Here is a 15,876-nt window from a genome sequence, read left to right on the forward strand (position 1 = left end):
AATTATGCCATCTTGTTGAGTGAGACAATTATGAAACATACAATAAATTGCCTTTCTTTCGCACCCAAAATTATATAGAGTGATCTTGAATAGAACAAGTTAGGGAGTATTTACAACGTAAAGTTCCTGCCAAACAAATTGTTCTTGAGATGCCACAGCATAATCGTTTAACATAACCAATTCAAATTTGTAAACTAAACATAGCAATTCAATCTAAACAAAGAATCAGCCTTGTGTGTTATGTCGCAATTGATAACAAGTCCAATTGCAAGGTTTGCTATAAACTCAAAAATTCACTACAATTGACACTCTGAATACAATTTAACAATAAATCGCTAATCTCTAAGGTAGCAGTTTGTCAACTATCCTTCCCAAGGAAGCTACTTCCTGTCTCATATAAGCAGAGAATTTAGGAAAATTTGTCAGCATAACCTTTTTTTTCTGCCCGCGATGTGTAATAGAAATTTGCATTCCTAGAACGTTGACACGAACTCGGAAATGAATGACATTTCAAGCAGCCTGCATCACGGAGCCAATTGAATTTGGAAGATGATAGTCCTTCAGCAATCACGAAGCTAACAGCTAGATCTATCAAAGACCAGATGATCTGTTGAATATGGACTTGCAAACATCATCAATCGGCCAGTCTCTCAAAGAAGTACAAGTATCCCATATCCTTAGGAGGATTGACAGAAGCTCCAACTTTCTCGTCATTGTATAGTACCCATTTGCCATCTTTGTAGATGTGAGCAACATAATGACCACAGTGAGTTGAAGTTCCCATGTGACTCACAAATCCAAGAAGCCGGTATCCTGTATTTCAATCAGTAAGCTCTCTTGTAATTGAATATATAAGCATTGAAGTCTAACTATTGGGAATATTCATATTAGCAAGTCTAATGTATAAGCTCTCTGGTTCAAGGAACAACCAAGGGTAATTTTTATAGCTCATTTGGAAGCTCGGTTGTACCTTACCCCTGTTGCAAGGCACAACTGACGGCACAGGGAAGATTTGATTAACTTATCAGATAGAAAATTGTTTCAGATATTTTACTCTGCCTTACCTCTTTAAAATTGCCTCTGGAAAACATTGACAAAATTCTCATTTAAGTATATTTCTTTTTCCTAAAAACAAATTCTGAGAAACAAACAGAAATCAAAAGCTCAGCAAGATAGACAGTGTATATATTTTGATCAGGAGCATGTGGGTTGCCAGCCTTAACAGGTATTTTTCAATTTCTTAGTCACTGTGCTCGCTTAAAAAATGATATGAAGAAAGAAAAAAAAAAAGTTAATATACCTTTTTTTTTTAGACGAGATAATATTCTAGATATTAGGATTCAGTAAAAATAACAACCAGGCAGGCAGGAAAATTCATGCTGACAATTACGTGGATACAAGAGGATGAGTAAAGAAACTTACTTCCTGACCCATCTGGTAGCTCGGCATCAGCAGCTGCAGCACCACTGCTCGATGTATCCATGTCTGAGATAGATGAAGCATCAGGATTGTTAAATATCCAGTCAGTTGCTTTTTCAATATCTCCATCCTGAACAATTATCAAATAAAGCAAGTTTAAGGTCACAATAATTTTAGCAGCACAGAACAGAGATGCACAAAGCCACATGCAACACCGCCATACCATAGCCGTAAGAGCCTTCCGAGCAAGTTCTTCTTGGAAACCAAATGAAATCAATACTTCAACACTTGATGGATCAACATAAACAGCAGCATTTTGAGATGTATGTGATATAGGATCATTGATATCTGACAAGAGAGTAAAGGAATTAGAGTCAGAAATACTATTTACGACTGTCAGAAATTGCAGACTAATAGTTTATATAGTTCAATGATACAGGTCAAGCATATCCCATATCATATAAAAATATATGAAGTATATAAAACACTAACCAGAATCATCCATGTGAGTAAGCAGCCAGTTCATTGCCTCTTCAACTCCAGCATTGTTAGTAAATATGGCAGCTTTTTCACAAGGTAATCGGCCAAAACCCATGGAGAGAAGCTGAGAAACAATTAGCTCATCGGCTACAAGTCTAGTAGATTCTGCTTCAGCATCACCTGCTGCAGATTGATATCAAACAAAATATACATTAGAAAATCATTGGGTGTCCCCATAGATCAAAAAGAGCATGCACATGTGCACAGGAAAGAACAAGAATATCCCCACCACTTTCAGGTAAAAGCTCTTCTCCAGGTCGAAGGCCATTGCTCCGCATGTGACTTATGTCTATAATATCAGGTACATCAATGTAGACATCTATGATGCAAAACAGAGAAAATTTGTTAGTCACAAAAATCAACCACTCATTAAAAATTATCAGGATATTCACTAACAAAAAAACGTATACCAAGCTTTTTCGGCACCCATCCATCTTCCATAACAAATTTTCTCATGTGCAAGACCAGATAATCAGGAAAGGATGTTAGACCAGTCGTTCTGCATGGAAAACATTTGACAGATTAGAGTATAATTAAATGTCACAGCACATCAAATGATGCAAAACAAACAACATTTTGTCCTTTAATTTAACCATAAAGAGCCTTGGACCCAAACATATCTTCCAAAAAAAGGAACCACATTGTAGCATGTCCTATTTCTTATGTTGCTGAGACAATGGATGGTTCAGATACAAGGTACCAAATTTTGGCCAGACAATATTGAACATCTCATGACAGGGTTATATATAGATTCAGTTATCAATAATTTGAACCAAGTCTTTACCATGGTGAAAAATGATGAACCAAGGGCATTAAAAGTATATATAAGCATTAATCAATACATGTATTAACACAACTCTGCAAATGACAGAAATGTGTGTTAAATCATGGAAACCAGCCAAGCATATATCACCAAGTTTGACCACATGAAGCTATCATATACTTAGTAGAACATTAACAAAAGAAACCTACAAAATATTCCATCTGGCCAACAAAAATTTTCAAGGTTTCCATATAAGAATGCCCCAAACATTTTGCAAGTTCCTTTTATGGTATTCTAAGTCTACCCAAATGTTCTACTATGACTTTCTCTTACTATCTCTCTCATACCCAATATCTTTACTCTATCCACTTTTAATTTGTATTTAACTTTAACTTTCTTAATGCCAAAGCAACTAGGCACATATTTGTGGGATGAAAGGAGAAATAAATACTAAATTATGCTACAAAATAGGCTTTAAAAAGTGCTCAAGGTGCGCCTTGGAGCCAGGCAAGTCAGGACATGGGCCAAGATACAATACACATGTTGGGATATGTGTGCCAAATGTAAAAAAAACATTGAGATGTTTTTACCTAAACAGTCAATTTATCATTTGTAAAAGTTGAGATGAAGTAGTACTAAAAATTACTTAAAACATCATAAGCTCGTAAGTTGTTTAAGGGGACCTACACTTCCACAAAAGACCCAATAATACAAAAATTCTTTTTTGTTTTTTTTGAAAGAGTTATGAACATGATATTTCTGCATTCTGTAACCCAAATCACCATGAAAGACCCCCCCCCCCAAAAAAAAAAAAAAAAAGCAGTTAATGATGCAGAGATATACTTTTTTGTTTCACAATAGTCTCATCATATTGTCTCTTTTCACAATTCCCATATTAACTTTGACCATGTTTAATTAATAATATGTAACAATAAGTATCATTATCTTAATTGTTGTTAGGTTATTTATCTCAATATAATTAATACATATTACAAATATAGAAATAAGTAAAGATATTTACAGGCAAAGTCAAGCATTGGCAAATGCATATGGTCAAAATGACACGACTATTGTGAAATGGAGAAAGTATTTATTGGATATCTTCTTCCTCCAACTCTTCTTGGTCTGCAGGTTACAGAGTATGCTTTCTCTCTTCAATCTATACAGATAATGATACAAAGAAGACTTTGAAATTACCTTGTTTCTTTTCTTTTTCAGTTTTTTATTAAACCAAGTCACATGATCTCCGTCCCCCTCTTTTCTGAATATTTTAAATAGCTTTATTTTATGAATTTATTGAACATAAAAAATATCTAACATTAAGAAAGATGTAAAAAATAAAAAGAGAAAACACGTGCATTGTATACCAACAAAAAAAAAAAAAAAAAAAAAAAAAAAAAAAAAAAAAAAAAACAGACCTTTGTGTCTTAGGGGGCCTACCTATTAAAACTGAGGCAACAAACTATACAATATAAGTGCTCGAGGTAATGATGCTTGGCTGAAAAACACAAACCTTCAGAATACCCTGCTGCTATTAACTAATAGAAACTAGAATAGTATGCTCGAATGACAGAGTTTTGTCTACCTTAATAATGGTTATTGAGTACCACAGTAAACATTTCCAGCACATGGATATACACTTACTTTGTTGCAGTTGTCTTAGCCTTCAATGCAGTGCTGAAGAAGTCCATCACCTCCTCAGGAGCTGAGAAGCTAGCTAGGCAAGCTTCTAATGGCACCCTTGGACGAACTACTTCACCCGCAGCCCTGTGGTATTATACAACCTGAGTAAAATATTTCCAGCAGAGCAGGAAACGCATGACAACCAAGACATCAACTCACATTTCTTTTCCTTCAGATTCTGCTTGACATTTTAATTTCTGGAACGCTTCTAATTGATCTAGAATTCAAAACACAAACGACAAGGTCAAGAAAAAAAATTAACAATATTCTCCACCTAAATTAGAAAGAGTCGATCAAGGTCCTCCATAGATCACTCAATATAACCACAAAACATACCTTTATTTGTAGCTTCGTGCAATGGGATATTGAGAGAAAGAATGTAGTCAGATCGCCTATTATAGGTAACTTTTCCAGAGGGGCACTGAATTCTATCTTCAATACCGAATTTGAAATTTCTTGAGGGATCCAGTTTTGGATTCCCTGCATTAACCCGCTCAACTTGTTCTAGAAGATGCAGGAAAAACTCTAATGCGTCCTAGTCAAGTCAAACATTCAAGTCATTAACATTGTCAAGTAACTTACCAAATAACATGTCATACAAAGAAAACTATCTCAAGTGCGTAGTAAACAAAGTATTTACAGAACAATGAACCATCCAAAAGCTTGGCCAAAAAATTGAAAGAGAAGATACCAATCATGTTAACCGATATTATCATTATATATTCAGGTCACCCAACAGGTATATTCATTAGAGTAATTTAGTAACTAAACCACTTAAAGCATGCAGACTTGGGAGGTACCATAGGCCGATGCTTTCAGGTCAGGTCCAAATATGCTCATACACAATATTTTCAATCAGACATAATATTGATAAGTCTGCACAGAGCACAAATTTAATGTGACAGTGATTGCATGCTTTCAAGCAGAAATTCTTAACGAATTGTAGTTCTATGTAGCTACATAACATTCAAGGAGGTAGCAGCATGTCAACAAAAAATGTCATCCAAAAAGCATAGTTTTATGTGCACAGTTAACGTACGGACAAACCTGCTGTCTCGTGGTAGAAAATTCTGGATGGCTGGCAGCAATAACTGTCTTGAACATCCGAGGAGGAATGCCTTCCTGTTTCTGAAGATTCAAATACAAACAAGGGGAAAATTATTCTTTTGTTTCTTAAATAAGAGGTGAAGAGGAGGAAAGGTAAAATTATTCAAATGAAGCCATCAAAATGTTTCAGGCCTACTCAATGTTAAAAATTAGGTTCTCTATGTTCATCCCCTCACCAAACTAGAGTTGAAGAAAAAGGAATTTTCTTTTGCCCTTTGAAGAAGTGTTCAGAGAGGAGAGAGCTAAACACGCAATATCTTGTTTTTCACTCTAACTGCACCCCCCCTCCCCCAACAACCCACCCTCTTTCTCTTTCCCTTACCCACCATATTAATAGGAGAATCTTATTATGTTATGACCTATGTTGCACATATTAAATTTTTTTAGAACTAAAGAATATCAGGGAAATGAAATTATTTTGATTCAAAGCTAGAACCATAAATGTCTGCCAAAAGGTGCTTTAAATTTACTCTAAATTCTAATCACAGTTTAAATTTAGTGATTAGCTTCTCCTCATGGTTTGTTTGTCACAACTCACAAGATACAACCAGAAAAATGTATGCAAATAAATAATGTAGGCATGGACATAAAATATTTTTTTTTTAAACATACAAGGTAAAAAAAATATAATTAATACTAAGCCAAGATTATGACTCTTAATGATATGAAAATGATCTTAGTATAACTTTCTTCCTACAATTTAGCCTGATTTATATTGATTCTGTTGATCTGTTTCAAAGTGCACGATGAATTCTTATATACATAGGGGGTTGGGACAATGTCACAGGGATCTCCAATTAAGGGAATAGCTATCACTGAGAACCCAACAATAAAATTGTCGATAGGGTATTTATGTAAGAAACCACATGTCCACAACTGATCATCAAGAAAAGTAATATTTTAAATATCACACAAAGATGAAGAGATTAAAGGAAGCTTTAAAAACCCACTTTCCTTTCCCCAGTCTCAAACTTGAGTTATAACCACCCCCCCCCCCCCCCAAACCCCCTAGTATAGGGAGACCCAGTGTACAACATCACAAAAACACCTCCACTGAATTACTCGCAGAAATTAATGTACTTAACATCTGAGTAGAGACAGCGTCCTAATACTAGCAATCAAATCAACTAATAAAGAAAAGAGCTTTCCTTTGGTCTTTTTAGAAACAACAGACAGATACTTCCTCCATTTTTTAATAGTTGCAACACACTTTTTCACAATATTTAAGAAAAGTGGGGTTTACATGATTTAATGCACTTAAAAATTGGGTGAGAGGTTGTTAGGAGTATAATATAGTGGGCCATGAGCTTAATATAAGGAAAACAGTACAACATTCCCCTAAAATAACTTTCCAATTATAGTGTGTTGCAAGTATTGTGACATTTCCAATTTAGGGAAGTGTTGCAGGTATTAAAAAATGGAGGAAGTATTAAAGTTATCTGCAAATAATTCATGGTAATGAATTAATGATGTCGATATTTCTAATAAAAATAAGAACTATACTCGACATAGCACAGCAGGCTCAAAGGGCTATGGATGATAAGGAACTAATTGTTTGTAAAATTAACTCCAGCAACACACCTCTGTTGATGGAATTGAATATCTCCCAGACAGCAATCCGTGTCCTAGTTTCGCCCTGCCACACAACAGATGTTAATCACAAGTCACAACAAAATCTAACATGAGAGATAATAATCTTACAGCTTATAAAAATAATTACTTTAAAAGAAAAGGGACTGAAATTTTATATGTTTTAAAAGTAACTTCAAGAATCCATAAGGAGTAAGGCCATGTACATATTAGCCTTCCTACTCTCCTAGTCTCCTAGACCTCACCCTTGACATGATATACTCAAAGTGTTGATTTATTTAGTTTACAGTTGCTCCAAGGAATTACTCCATAACAAAAAGATTATCACAGAAGTAAATGCTTCCTTTTTCTAGAGGCATAATCATAAAAACTTTTCGCAATACAATAATCAAACAATTAAACATACCAGAAACATGGGGTAAGACCAATCTTCATGATAAAATACAAAAGATGATGAAGCATAAGGAGAAGACTGCAACTACTAATAGGAACTAACACTATCATGATAATCACTAAGCTTGAGGCCTGATCTACTCCAAAAGTAAATCAAAGAAATAATATTTAAGCTTAGTCTGACTACAGGTCCAAAGAAACATAAACAAAATCATGTGATTTCCTTCAATGAATAGGGTCGGATTTAAGCTTAGTCTGACTACATTAACCGCTAAGTGGTTCACTGCAGAGGAGCTTTGGTGAGATAGAAAACTGAACTCCTGTCAGGCAGCATAGTCAAGTGTATGCCATTTTAATTAACCATTTGGTAGTAAAGCAGCATCAAACATCTTTTTGAGATATGGAAGGTATCAATATCAACTAACCCGGAAGATATAGTCAGAGTGACAGACCTAAAGATAAGGGACAGCTAGCTCACTTACAAAACATCCAACATGAAATCAATTCATAACATATTATATTTTTAAACTTTTTCACCCATTCCTTCGAGATATGAGAGGTATCAGTATCAACTAATCCACAAGATATAGTTACAGTGACAGATCAAAAGATAAGAGACTGATAGCTCACTTACAACTGCATGTTCAGGTCAACCGTTGGATCAGCAGGCGCAGCATCAAAAGCACTTTTCAAGCTTTGATTTGCATAATATCTGATTGGTTAGTTACACAATAAACCTTGAATCAATAAAAACACTCTTCAGAGAAAATACTCAAATTCTAGCACAACAAAAAAATGAAGAAAAAAACTATATAGAAACTGACCTAGATATAAAAGCATGTGTGGTATATGCTACTTGCATGGTTGCTGCCAAATAACAGCTGTGTGGAAACACAAGGAATCATTAGAGGAAGAAATGCAAGCAATAACCCAATAGAATCATTTATATTCAATTAAATCACCTGTTGCCAAGATTTACAAGTCCAGTATAGCCTGGGCCAAATATTGGCTGAAGTGCCTCAGCACTTTCTTGAATCCGGTTCCAATCAAAGTTTGTATTCTGGTCAAGCTCCCTTTCAGCAGTGGTCATTTCAGTCTTAACACAAAATACAAGCAAAAATAAAAGTCAGAATATAGGAAGTGAAAAATGAGAGAGAACAAGTCAGAAAGGATTCACCCCTCTCCCGCAAAGAAGGAAAGGAATAATTTCATATAAACCATGGTTGTAAAGGATTTATGAAAGAGGTAGGCATAAGCTACTATACCATGGTATCTCATCTTAGGCCTGTCAAACAATGAGACAAGCTAACAATGCTAACAGCCATAACACACTTTCTTGCTTTTTAGCATGCAAAATACGAATAGCATGAAAGTATTTGTAGGGGGTGCCACTAATCATGTGAAGGTCAGCCACTAAGAGAATTGCAATTTATAGAAACAAACAGGATACTAAATGACATTCATCCTCAGCCGATGCAACATCCCACATATAACTCTAGCCTACTTCTAAAAATAAATAAGTGTACAGGCCATAGCTTGATCATTTCTCCTTTGTAGCTAGGTGGAAAGCCAAATCAGAATTCACCAAGTCCCTTTCCAGTTTTCACAAATACACCTAAAAGTTCAAGAAACCACAAAAACCAATAAGTACGGGATCAACAAAAGACAATTAGGCTACTAACCTTTTGCAATGAAGAAAAATCAATCCCAAAATGCACCAAGTGCTGTGAAAGAAGCGGGTCGATGACACTTTCATCCTCCGCATAAGAGAAAACATCTGAGATAACAAAATGTATAATCCATAATTATATATGGGCTCAATTAATGAGTGGACTCTTTATAGGGGGAAAAAAGATATTACTTTTGGCAGAAAAAGAGCTTATGGAGCTGTTCAGCTAAAGCTAATAGAAATACTGGATGTGGGTCATCAATCAACAAAAAGTGGCAATCATCATAAATTAAAGCTTCTCACTTTTGTTTCAGAAAATGTACCCGTCATAATAAGCTACAAGCTAACTAATATAACGAAAACAAATATGAGAGAATAAGGAGAGGGAAAGAGGAAAGAAAAGAGTAAGCAACTTCCTGCAGACATTCCAAGACACCAAGCCCGCTAGGGTCGCAGATGAGATCTAGAGCATGGTTTAATGCAAACAAATACACAATGATTTAGCTGAGAGTTAGTCTCAATTCAAACAGCTTCTACATAATATATAATTGTGCCTGACTTAATTGTTTAACATAGCCATACTACTACCTCAGCACAGTCATATTACTCAACTTTATCAGTCTCCATATCCCATTCCTTAGTAAATACTTTTTTCTAAAGATAACTGCAAAAGCTTCAATACTGAATACGAAGGGGAAAAGACAATTTGAATTCCTTAATGGCCTGTTTGGATTGCATGATTTCATTTCAAATTCCGGAATTGGGCCAATTATCTTGTTTGGATACTTCAAAATTTTGGAATTGTATTTGGCCCAAGTCCAAGCCATTACAGAAATCAGTTATGTTTTATGAATTTCAAATTCTAACCCAATATACATCATTCTAAATTCTCTCTCTTCAAACATACAGGACCCTTTTACTCACTTCCTTTCTCTTCTTCTGTCCATTATTCTCTCTCCTCTGCTAGTTATTCCTGCTCATCGCCACTATATCACGATATATCTCCGACGACAACCACTGCACCACCGCAAACGCTGGAGTGTCGAAATATTTCACAACTTCTCGACAACAAAATATTTTCGTCAATTTGAAGCTCATATCAAGTACTCCATATCAAATATACTTCCAAAATTAAAAGTAATAAAGCTTTAGTTTCTTCTGGATTAATCTATTTTTGACAATTTATCTGAAATCATTTTTTATTCATTCACTCATTAAAAAGGGGCAAAAATTAGGGTTTATAATTTGATGTAAAAACATCAAATCTTTTACAATTTTTGAAAAAAAAAAAAAAAACTGAAATTTATGCCACAATATTACCTATATTTGAGTTGTAGCATCTACTTCATAATTTGCTCTTGTATGATTACGCTAGTGATGAAGATGATGATGGCCACTGCCGATAAAGTCTTCTAATTTGACTATGTTTTTGTTTTTTTTTGGTATCCTCCAATTTTATTAGCCACTGTTGATGAATAATACAGAGTATGTTGACATTACTCATAAAAGTTTCAATTCCATCTTTACAAATTCTACTCACCCCAAACATGACTTGGAATTTGACATTCTAGAATTGAAATAATGATGTTTTCCAAACACATCTTTTGGAATTGAATTTCAAATTCTGAATTTCAATTCAAGCATTTGAAATGAATTACTAGTATCCAAACACAACCTAAGTGTTTATTAAATATAGCTCCTAAGCCATAAGAATTAAAAATAGATAAACAAATACGCTAAGCTACTCCTCTAGGACATCAGTCCACATGCAACTTAGTCACATTGTATGACAAAGTTCTGGAAAACCCAAGATACTACTAGCCTTATATTGATATCTCAAGGTTCATGCTAACATGTTTGAAGGCCTAACATCAGAGTTTAACAAAAGCGCTGCAGCGCAAGGTGTTACGCGCCTTTGTGGTCTAGGCAAAGAAATTTCAATGAAGCACACTACGGCACACCCCCTGAGGGACAAACAACAAATTTTTCACAAATTTATTTATTGTTTATTAGATACACCTCGCTTCAACGAAGCACACTGAGATGCACCTTAGCCGCAAGGAACTCCAAATTGCCTCGGTGCAATTTGAGCTTTTTAACACAGCTAAAACTCCAACAGCCTTTCACCTCCTTTTAGTAAAATAAAAATAATTAAAAAAAAATAATTAAAAAAAAAAATCTAACAAAACACTATAAAAAGAGATGAAATTAAACATAGCGTGGATACTAAGGGGGTTCACTAAGAGTTGAATTAAACGAATAATAGTCAGGATGTCAGCTGACAGGTTTTGGGTACAATGTATTCCATCATGACTAGTACCCTTGTTAACTATTATCAGCAAAATTAACCAATTTCATCCACTTTACAGGTTTTCTAAAGACAGTTGTATGACATTTACGAAGGCAAATCAGAAGATTAAGAATTCTGAAGGATAAATGAATTCCCATGGCGTCATATAATGATGAAGAATTGAAGATGAAATAAAATGATAACTTATTACAGCAACTTGCAAGATTAAGAATCAAGGTTGGGATCTTTTTGTGAAGTTGATCATGGTTTAGAAGATTCAACACCAGTATTCCTAAGTATAGTATTATAAACATCCAAACTAAGACTTTCAGGTTAAAATTCGGCATTCCAAATTTAAAAACATTATCTGACAGAAATAAGTTTAGAAAGCATCATCATGAAAAAGAAATTTTAAAACAACCAACATAAATCGTAATAAAATTAAAACAAAAGGCATTTTTTTACAGAAAATGATACTACTCATATAACAGGACAGACCAGGAAATAATTGGACGGCAGAATTTGAAACATGTGAGCAGATAACAAAACATATAAAAGAAAAATTTATAAAATAAAAAAATGTTGTATGAAACACTAAAGACCAATAGTAACACTACCTGCTGCTTCCAGATCAGCAGTTATTGTGCCAAGCTTCACAGCAAGAGGGTATTTTGTCTCATTGTAATGTTCAACAGCATGGTTGTTGCCACCAGTACCATCCCAATTTTTTCTACCACAAAGGATTGTTCCATCTGTTAGATTTAACCAGAGATTATCTGTTTTATCACACTTCGCACATTTCCACCCAGATGGAGGAACAACAATGCCATTGTCAATCTGTGGCAAACTCATGGCATATGCACTGACTTGCTTCTCAGCTACCCAGGCTGCAACTTGCTCTTTTCGCTCAGCATCCTCGGCCAACAAAATTGCGTCAACTGCTAACCTTACCTATAACATACACACATGTCACACAAAGACCAAGACAATTTTCTATCTGATTATTTGAAACATACAGCTAACCCCTATACAAACTCTATCAATTGAGTGTGTCTGACAAAGACTACTTAAGAGTACTTACCAATATGTAATGTATCATATTGTTTCAACAGCTTACTATCCTATTTGCTTCATAAATAGAACTCTCATATTGCACACCTACATTGCTCTATGAACCAGATTTCCACTATACACATAGACCAAGAGTGCCAGCTATTCCCAACAAGCTGGAATGGAGCCAAGGATCTTAAGAAAGGAGAAAAATAAGGAGCAGAGGAGTACCTTTTCTGGCAACTCCACTGAGGGGAACGGAAGACTAGCATAGTCTGGCAATATCACAATGCTATATGATTCTTCATAATCAGGTTCACCACTACCAAAACCCCCTTCTACACCTACAATCACACCAAGGATATCAGAATCATCCCACTATAATGAGATTCGTGACATGGGCTTTCAAAACAAAAGCACATCAATAGGGATTCCAGTAATGCAGTAGATTTAGAACCAATCAAAGAATTGTCATTCTGATAATACACTCAAGATGCAGAAGTTCTGGCCAGAGATCACAAATTCACAGTATCAATGATCTGTTTAGAAAATTATACATAAGTCTTGAATTCCATAGATTTGGGATGTAAGAGTTATATCAGAATTCTAAATCATGAAAGTTGCATCATGATTTCACAAAATCGTAACTCCCTGAAGTTAATTTCCAAAAGTAAAGTAGCAAGTTCATTCTCCTTAAAACAACTATAGTTTGAGGGTTAAAAGAAGGAAAAATTGAAGGAGCTACCAAAATTGAGGTTAAAAGGATCATGGCAACACATGTAATGCTGAAAGAAGTTCAAACCCGAGTCAGGATCACTGCCATGCACGTTTTAAATTGCATTTACATATTATGTGTCTTATATAACCACTGCTATGATTTACAAGTTATGCACGTTTTACGTTATCTTAAAGAAAACAAAAAAGAAAAAAAAATGGCACCTTATAGGCATTCTAGACATGTTTATCCCTATTCCTTTCTTTATTTTGCCACTTTAATCACTTACGGAGTACATAATGCTTATTAATTTGAAGTCTGCTCCAATTCTTAAAGCAATGATAATACAAAACACAATATATATAGAATGTTACCATAGCAGTATTGCAGTTCAATTACCATATCTTCACAATTAAACAGCATGAAAAGGCAAAATGAAGAAGGCAAACAGTAAGAATTGAAACAGCATACCAATTGCCAAAATAGTTGGCTTCTTTGAAGGCCTATCTTCTGCAACCACCTTCTTTGTCTGCTTAATGTGTAGATAAACTGGATTCCGAGTCTTTTCGTAGTTCCATTGCACAAAATCTTTACCAAAGGCAAGGAAAGAAGACATATCCACAAACAGTCCACCTTCAGATTTCTACAACGCCACCATAAACGCATTCAGCGTGACAAATTTCAAGAAATTATATCATTGACACTACTAATAGCTTCCTGAACAGTCCTGGATAGTTCTAAAAAACGAAATGCAGCATAATCGTAACGATAAACAAGCAAAAGATTAACTCCAGTGATTTTTTATTCTCTTGCATGAATTTTCAGCACACATTTCAAATTCAAGATTTCAATCATTCTTCATCACGTCGCCAAAAACCTAGGTTTAATCATCCAAAACCGCAATTCCGCCATTTCAAACGTTTTCCGACTAAAATTCAATTCGCAAACAATCATCCTAATCAAACACTAGGTCAAAAAACAATCGATAACAAAATCAATTAAACATTTGCATGAATTCCAATTGAATGAATTCCAGCAAAAACGAAAGCAAAAATCACCGAAACTGAGAAAAAAGAACTCACAGGAGTATCGAAAGAAACGCAACATTCATGCTTGAAGATGCGATTGGTAGGTTCAGGAATCCGAACGCGAGAGAGGTTCGCTCTGAGTATATCCATGGCTTCCACCATTGTTGAAGCTTGATTGATTATCAATGGAAGAGAGGAGAGAGAAAGAGAGTTAGAGAGAGAGAGTAAAAATGGAGGAAAGAATCAGTGAGTTTGCCCTAAGCTAAGAGCAAGTGAATTTACGCCGAAAGAAATGAACAGAAAAAGTGTAGTTCATTCATATATACACACACGCATACACGTTTCAATTTCAGTTAGGGGCGATATGATGTTAGGAAAGGATATTGCTCTTCCCATTACTTTGGATCTCATTCCATAATCCGAAGCAATTTGATCGTCGTAGTAAATCAAATTACGTTATTATCGTGATTATTAATCTCGGATAGAAAAAGTAAGTCATAAAATAGAGTAATGTGTCTAAATAAACATTTTGGATCGTTCACATTTCTACTTGATTCATGTCTCTTTTTTAACAAATACTTATAGTTTTATTTGTGACTACTAGCCTTGGGGAAAAAGAACATAAGGAAACAAAATCTAAACTAAAGGACTACCCTAACAAAATTAATGAAGATTACTGCTCCTTAATCTCTTGGACAATCTCGGTCAACCTGTCGAGTCGCTCCACTTAAATCCTCCAATAAAACGACATAAAAATCTTTTAAAATGACACGCTTCTTATATAAGCAAACACTATAATTAGGATGCGTACTTTCACCTAAACTTAACTACTCGTAATCTACCTTAAACGAACATTGATTAGCCATGATTTCACCTTGTGTTTACACCTATGTGGACTTCATCAACCCTAACAAAACATTTAAATCATGAAACTTAAGGTGAGGAGAATGTACACCCCTAGTCACTAATCTTCCACCTAATTATAATAGCCATAAGTCTGATCTAGTCTAATTTTGGAACTTTTTGAAATAGGCTCAATTTTCAAGAAAATCTCTATCTATCTATTACATATTATTAAAGGCGAAATCAATAAAGACACTTGGTAACATTGTGTTAAAAAATTTTCCTCCAATAACACTTGCTAAAAAAAATACTCCAATAATCGTTGCTTTAAGAAAATTATTACTAAAAGATTTTATCTTAATGATTACATTTGCTTTACATAAAATATAAACCAAACTTTCTAAAATTCATTTTATGTGTGGCTATCAAAAAAAAAAAATTTAAAAAAAAAAATTAATACTTCGTATTATTTTACATGTGACCTTAGAAAAAAAAATCATTTTAAATGATAATTGAACAACTGTGCATCTATTGCACGGGGTTTTATCCTAATGATAGACTAAACTCGCAAATTAAGTGGGCATGTGCACCCGATTCTAAAAGATATTCCAAATCATTAAAGATTGTCTCCATGTCCTAGAAAAAAACCTAATGGATAAGACCATCTCCAATGGTGAGATTCAAGTGAGTATTTTTAGGAGAGAGAGTATTTTTGCAATGTATACCAATAAGATGGTATCTAAACTTAGCAACTCTAAAAGAAAGTTGCTAAGTTTAGATACTCAA

General features: G+C 34.6%; 1 protein-coding gene across 2 annotated transcripts; it reads right to left on the minus strand.

Moving 5' to 3' along the window:
• Positions 1-38: 38 nt before the first annotated feature.
• LOC145574895 (ubiquitin carboxyl-terminal hydrolase 14-like) lies at positions 39-14,559 on the minus strand. Of its 2 annotated transcripts, none has more exons than XM_081632776.1 (19): positions 14,302-14,559; positions 13,691-13,862; positions 12,736-12,848; positions 12,072-12,405; positions 9,178-9,272; positions 8,458-8,591; positions 8,320-8,376; positions 8,130-8,207; positions 7,094-7,148; positions 5,453-5,533; positions 4,742-4,940; positions 4,565-4,622; positions 4,367-4,489; positions 2,370-2,458; positions 2,189-2,278; positions 1,912-2,079; positions 1,643-1,767; positions 1,423-1,549; positions 39-813 (listed from the first exon to the last, which is right to left on the minus strand). In XM_081632776.1, the coding sequence occupies exons 1-19, from the start codon at positions 14,407-14,409 to the stop codon at positions 635-637; spliced, it is 2,385 nt and encodes a 794-aa protein (XP_081488902.1). In that variant the 5' UTR covers positions 14,410-14,559; the 3' UTR covers positions 39-634. The 2 variants fall into 2 exon arrangements, with proteins under 2 accessions (XP_081488902.1, XP_081488901.1); XM_081632775.1 differs by having other exon boundaries at positions 1,912-2,082; positions 14,302-14,551.
• Positions 14,560-15,876: the final 1,317 nt, after the last annotated feature.

This window comes from Chenopodium album, chromosome 13 (assembly GCF_948465745.1).
Source record: "Chenopodium album chromosome 13, dcCheAlbu1.1, whole genome shotgun sequence".
Lineage (NCBI taxonomy): Eukaryota > Viridiplantae > Streptophyta > Magnoliopsida > Caryophyllales > Amaranthaceae > Chenopodium > Chenopodium album.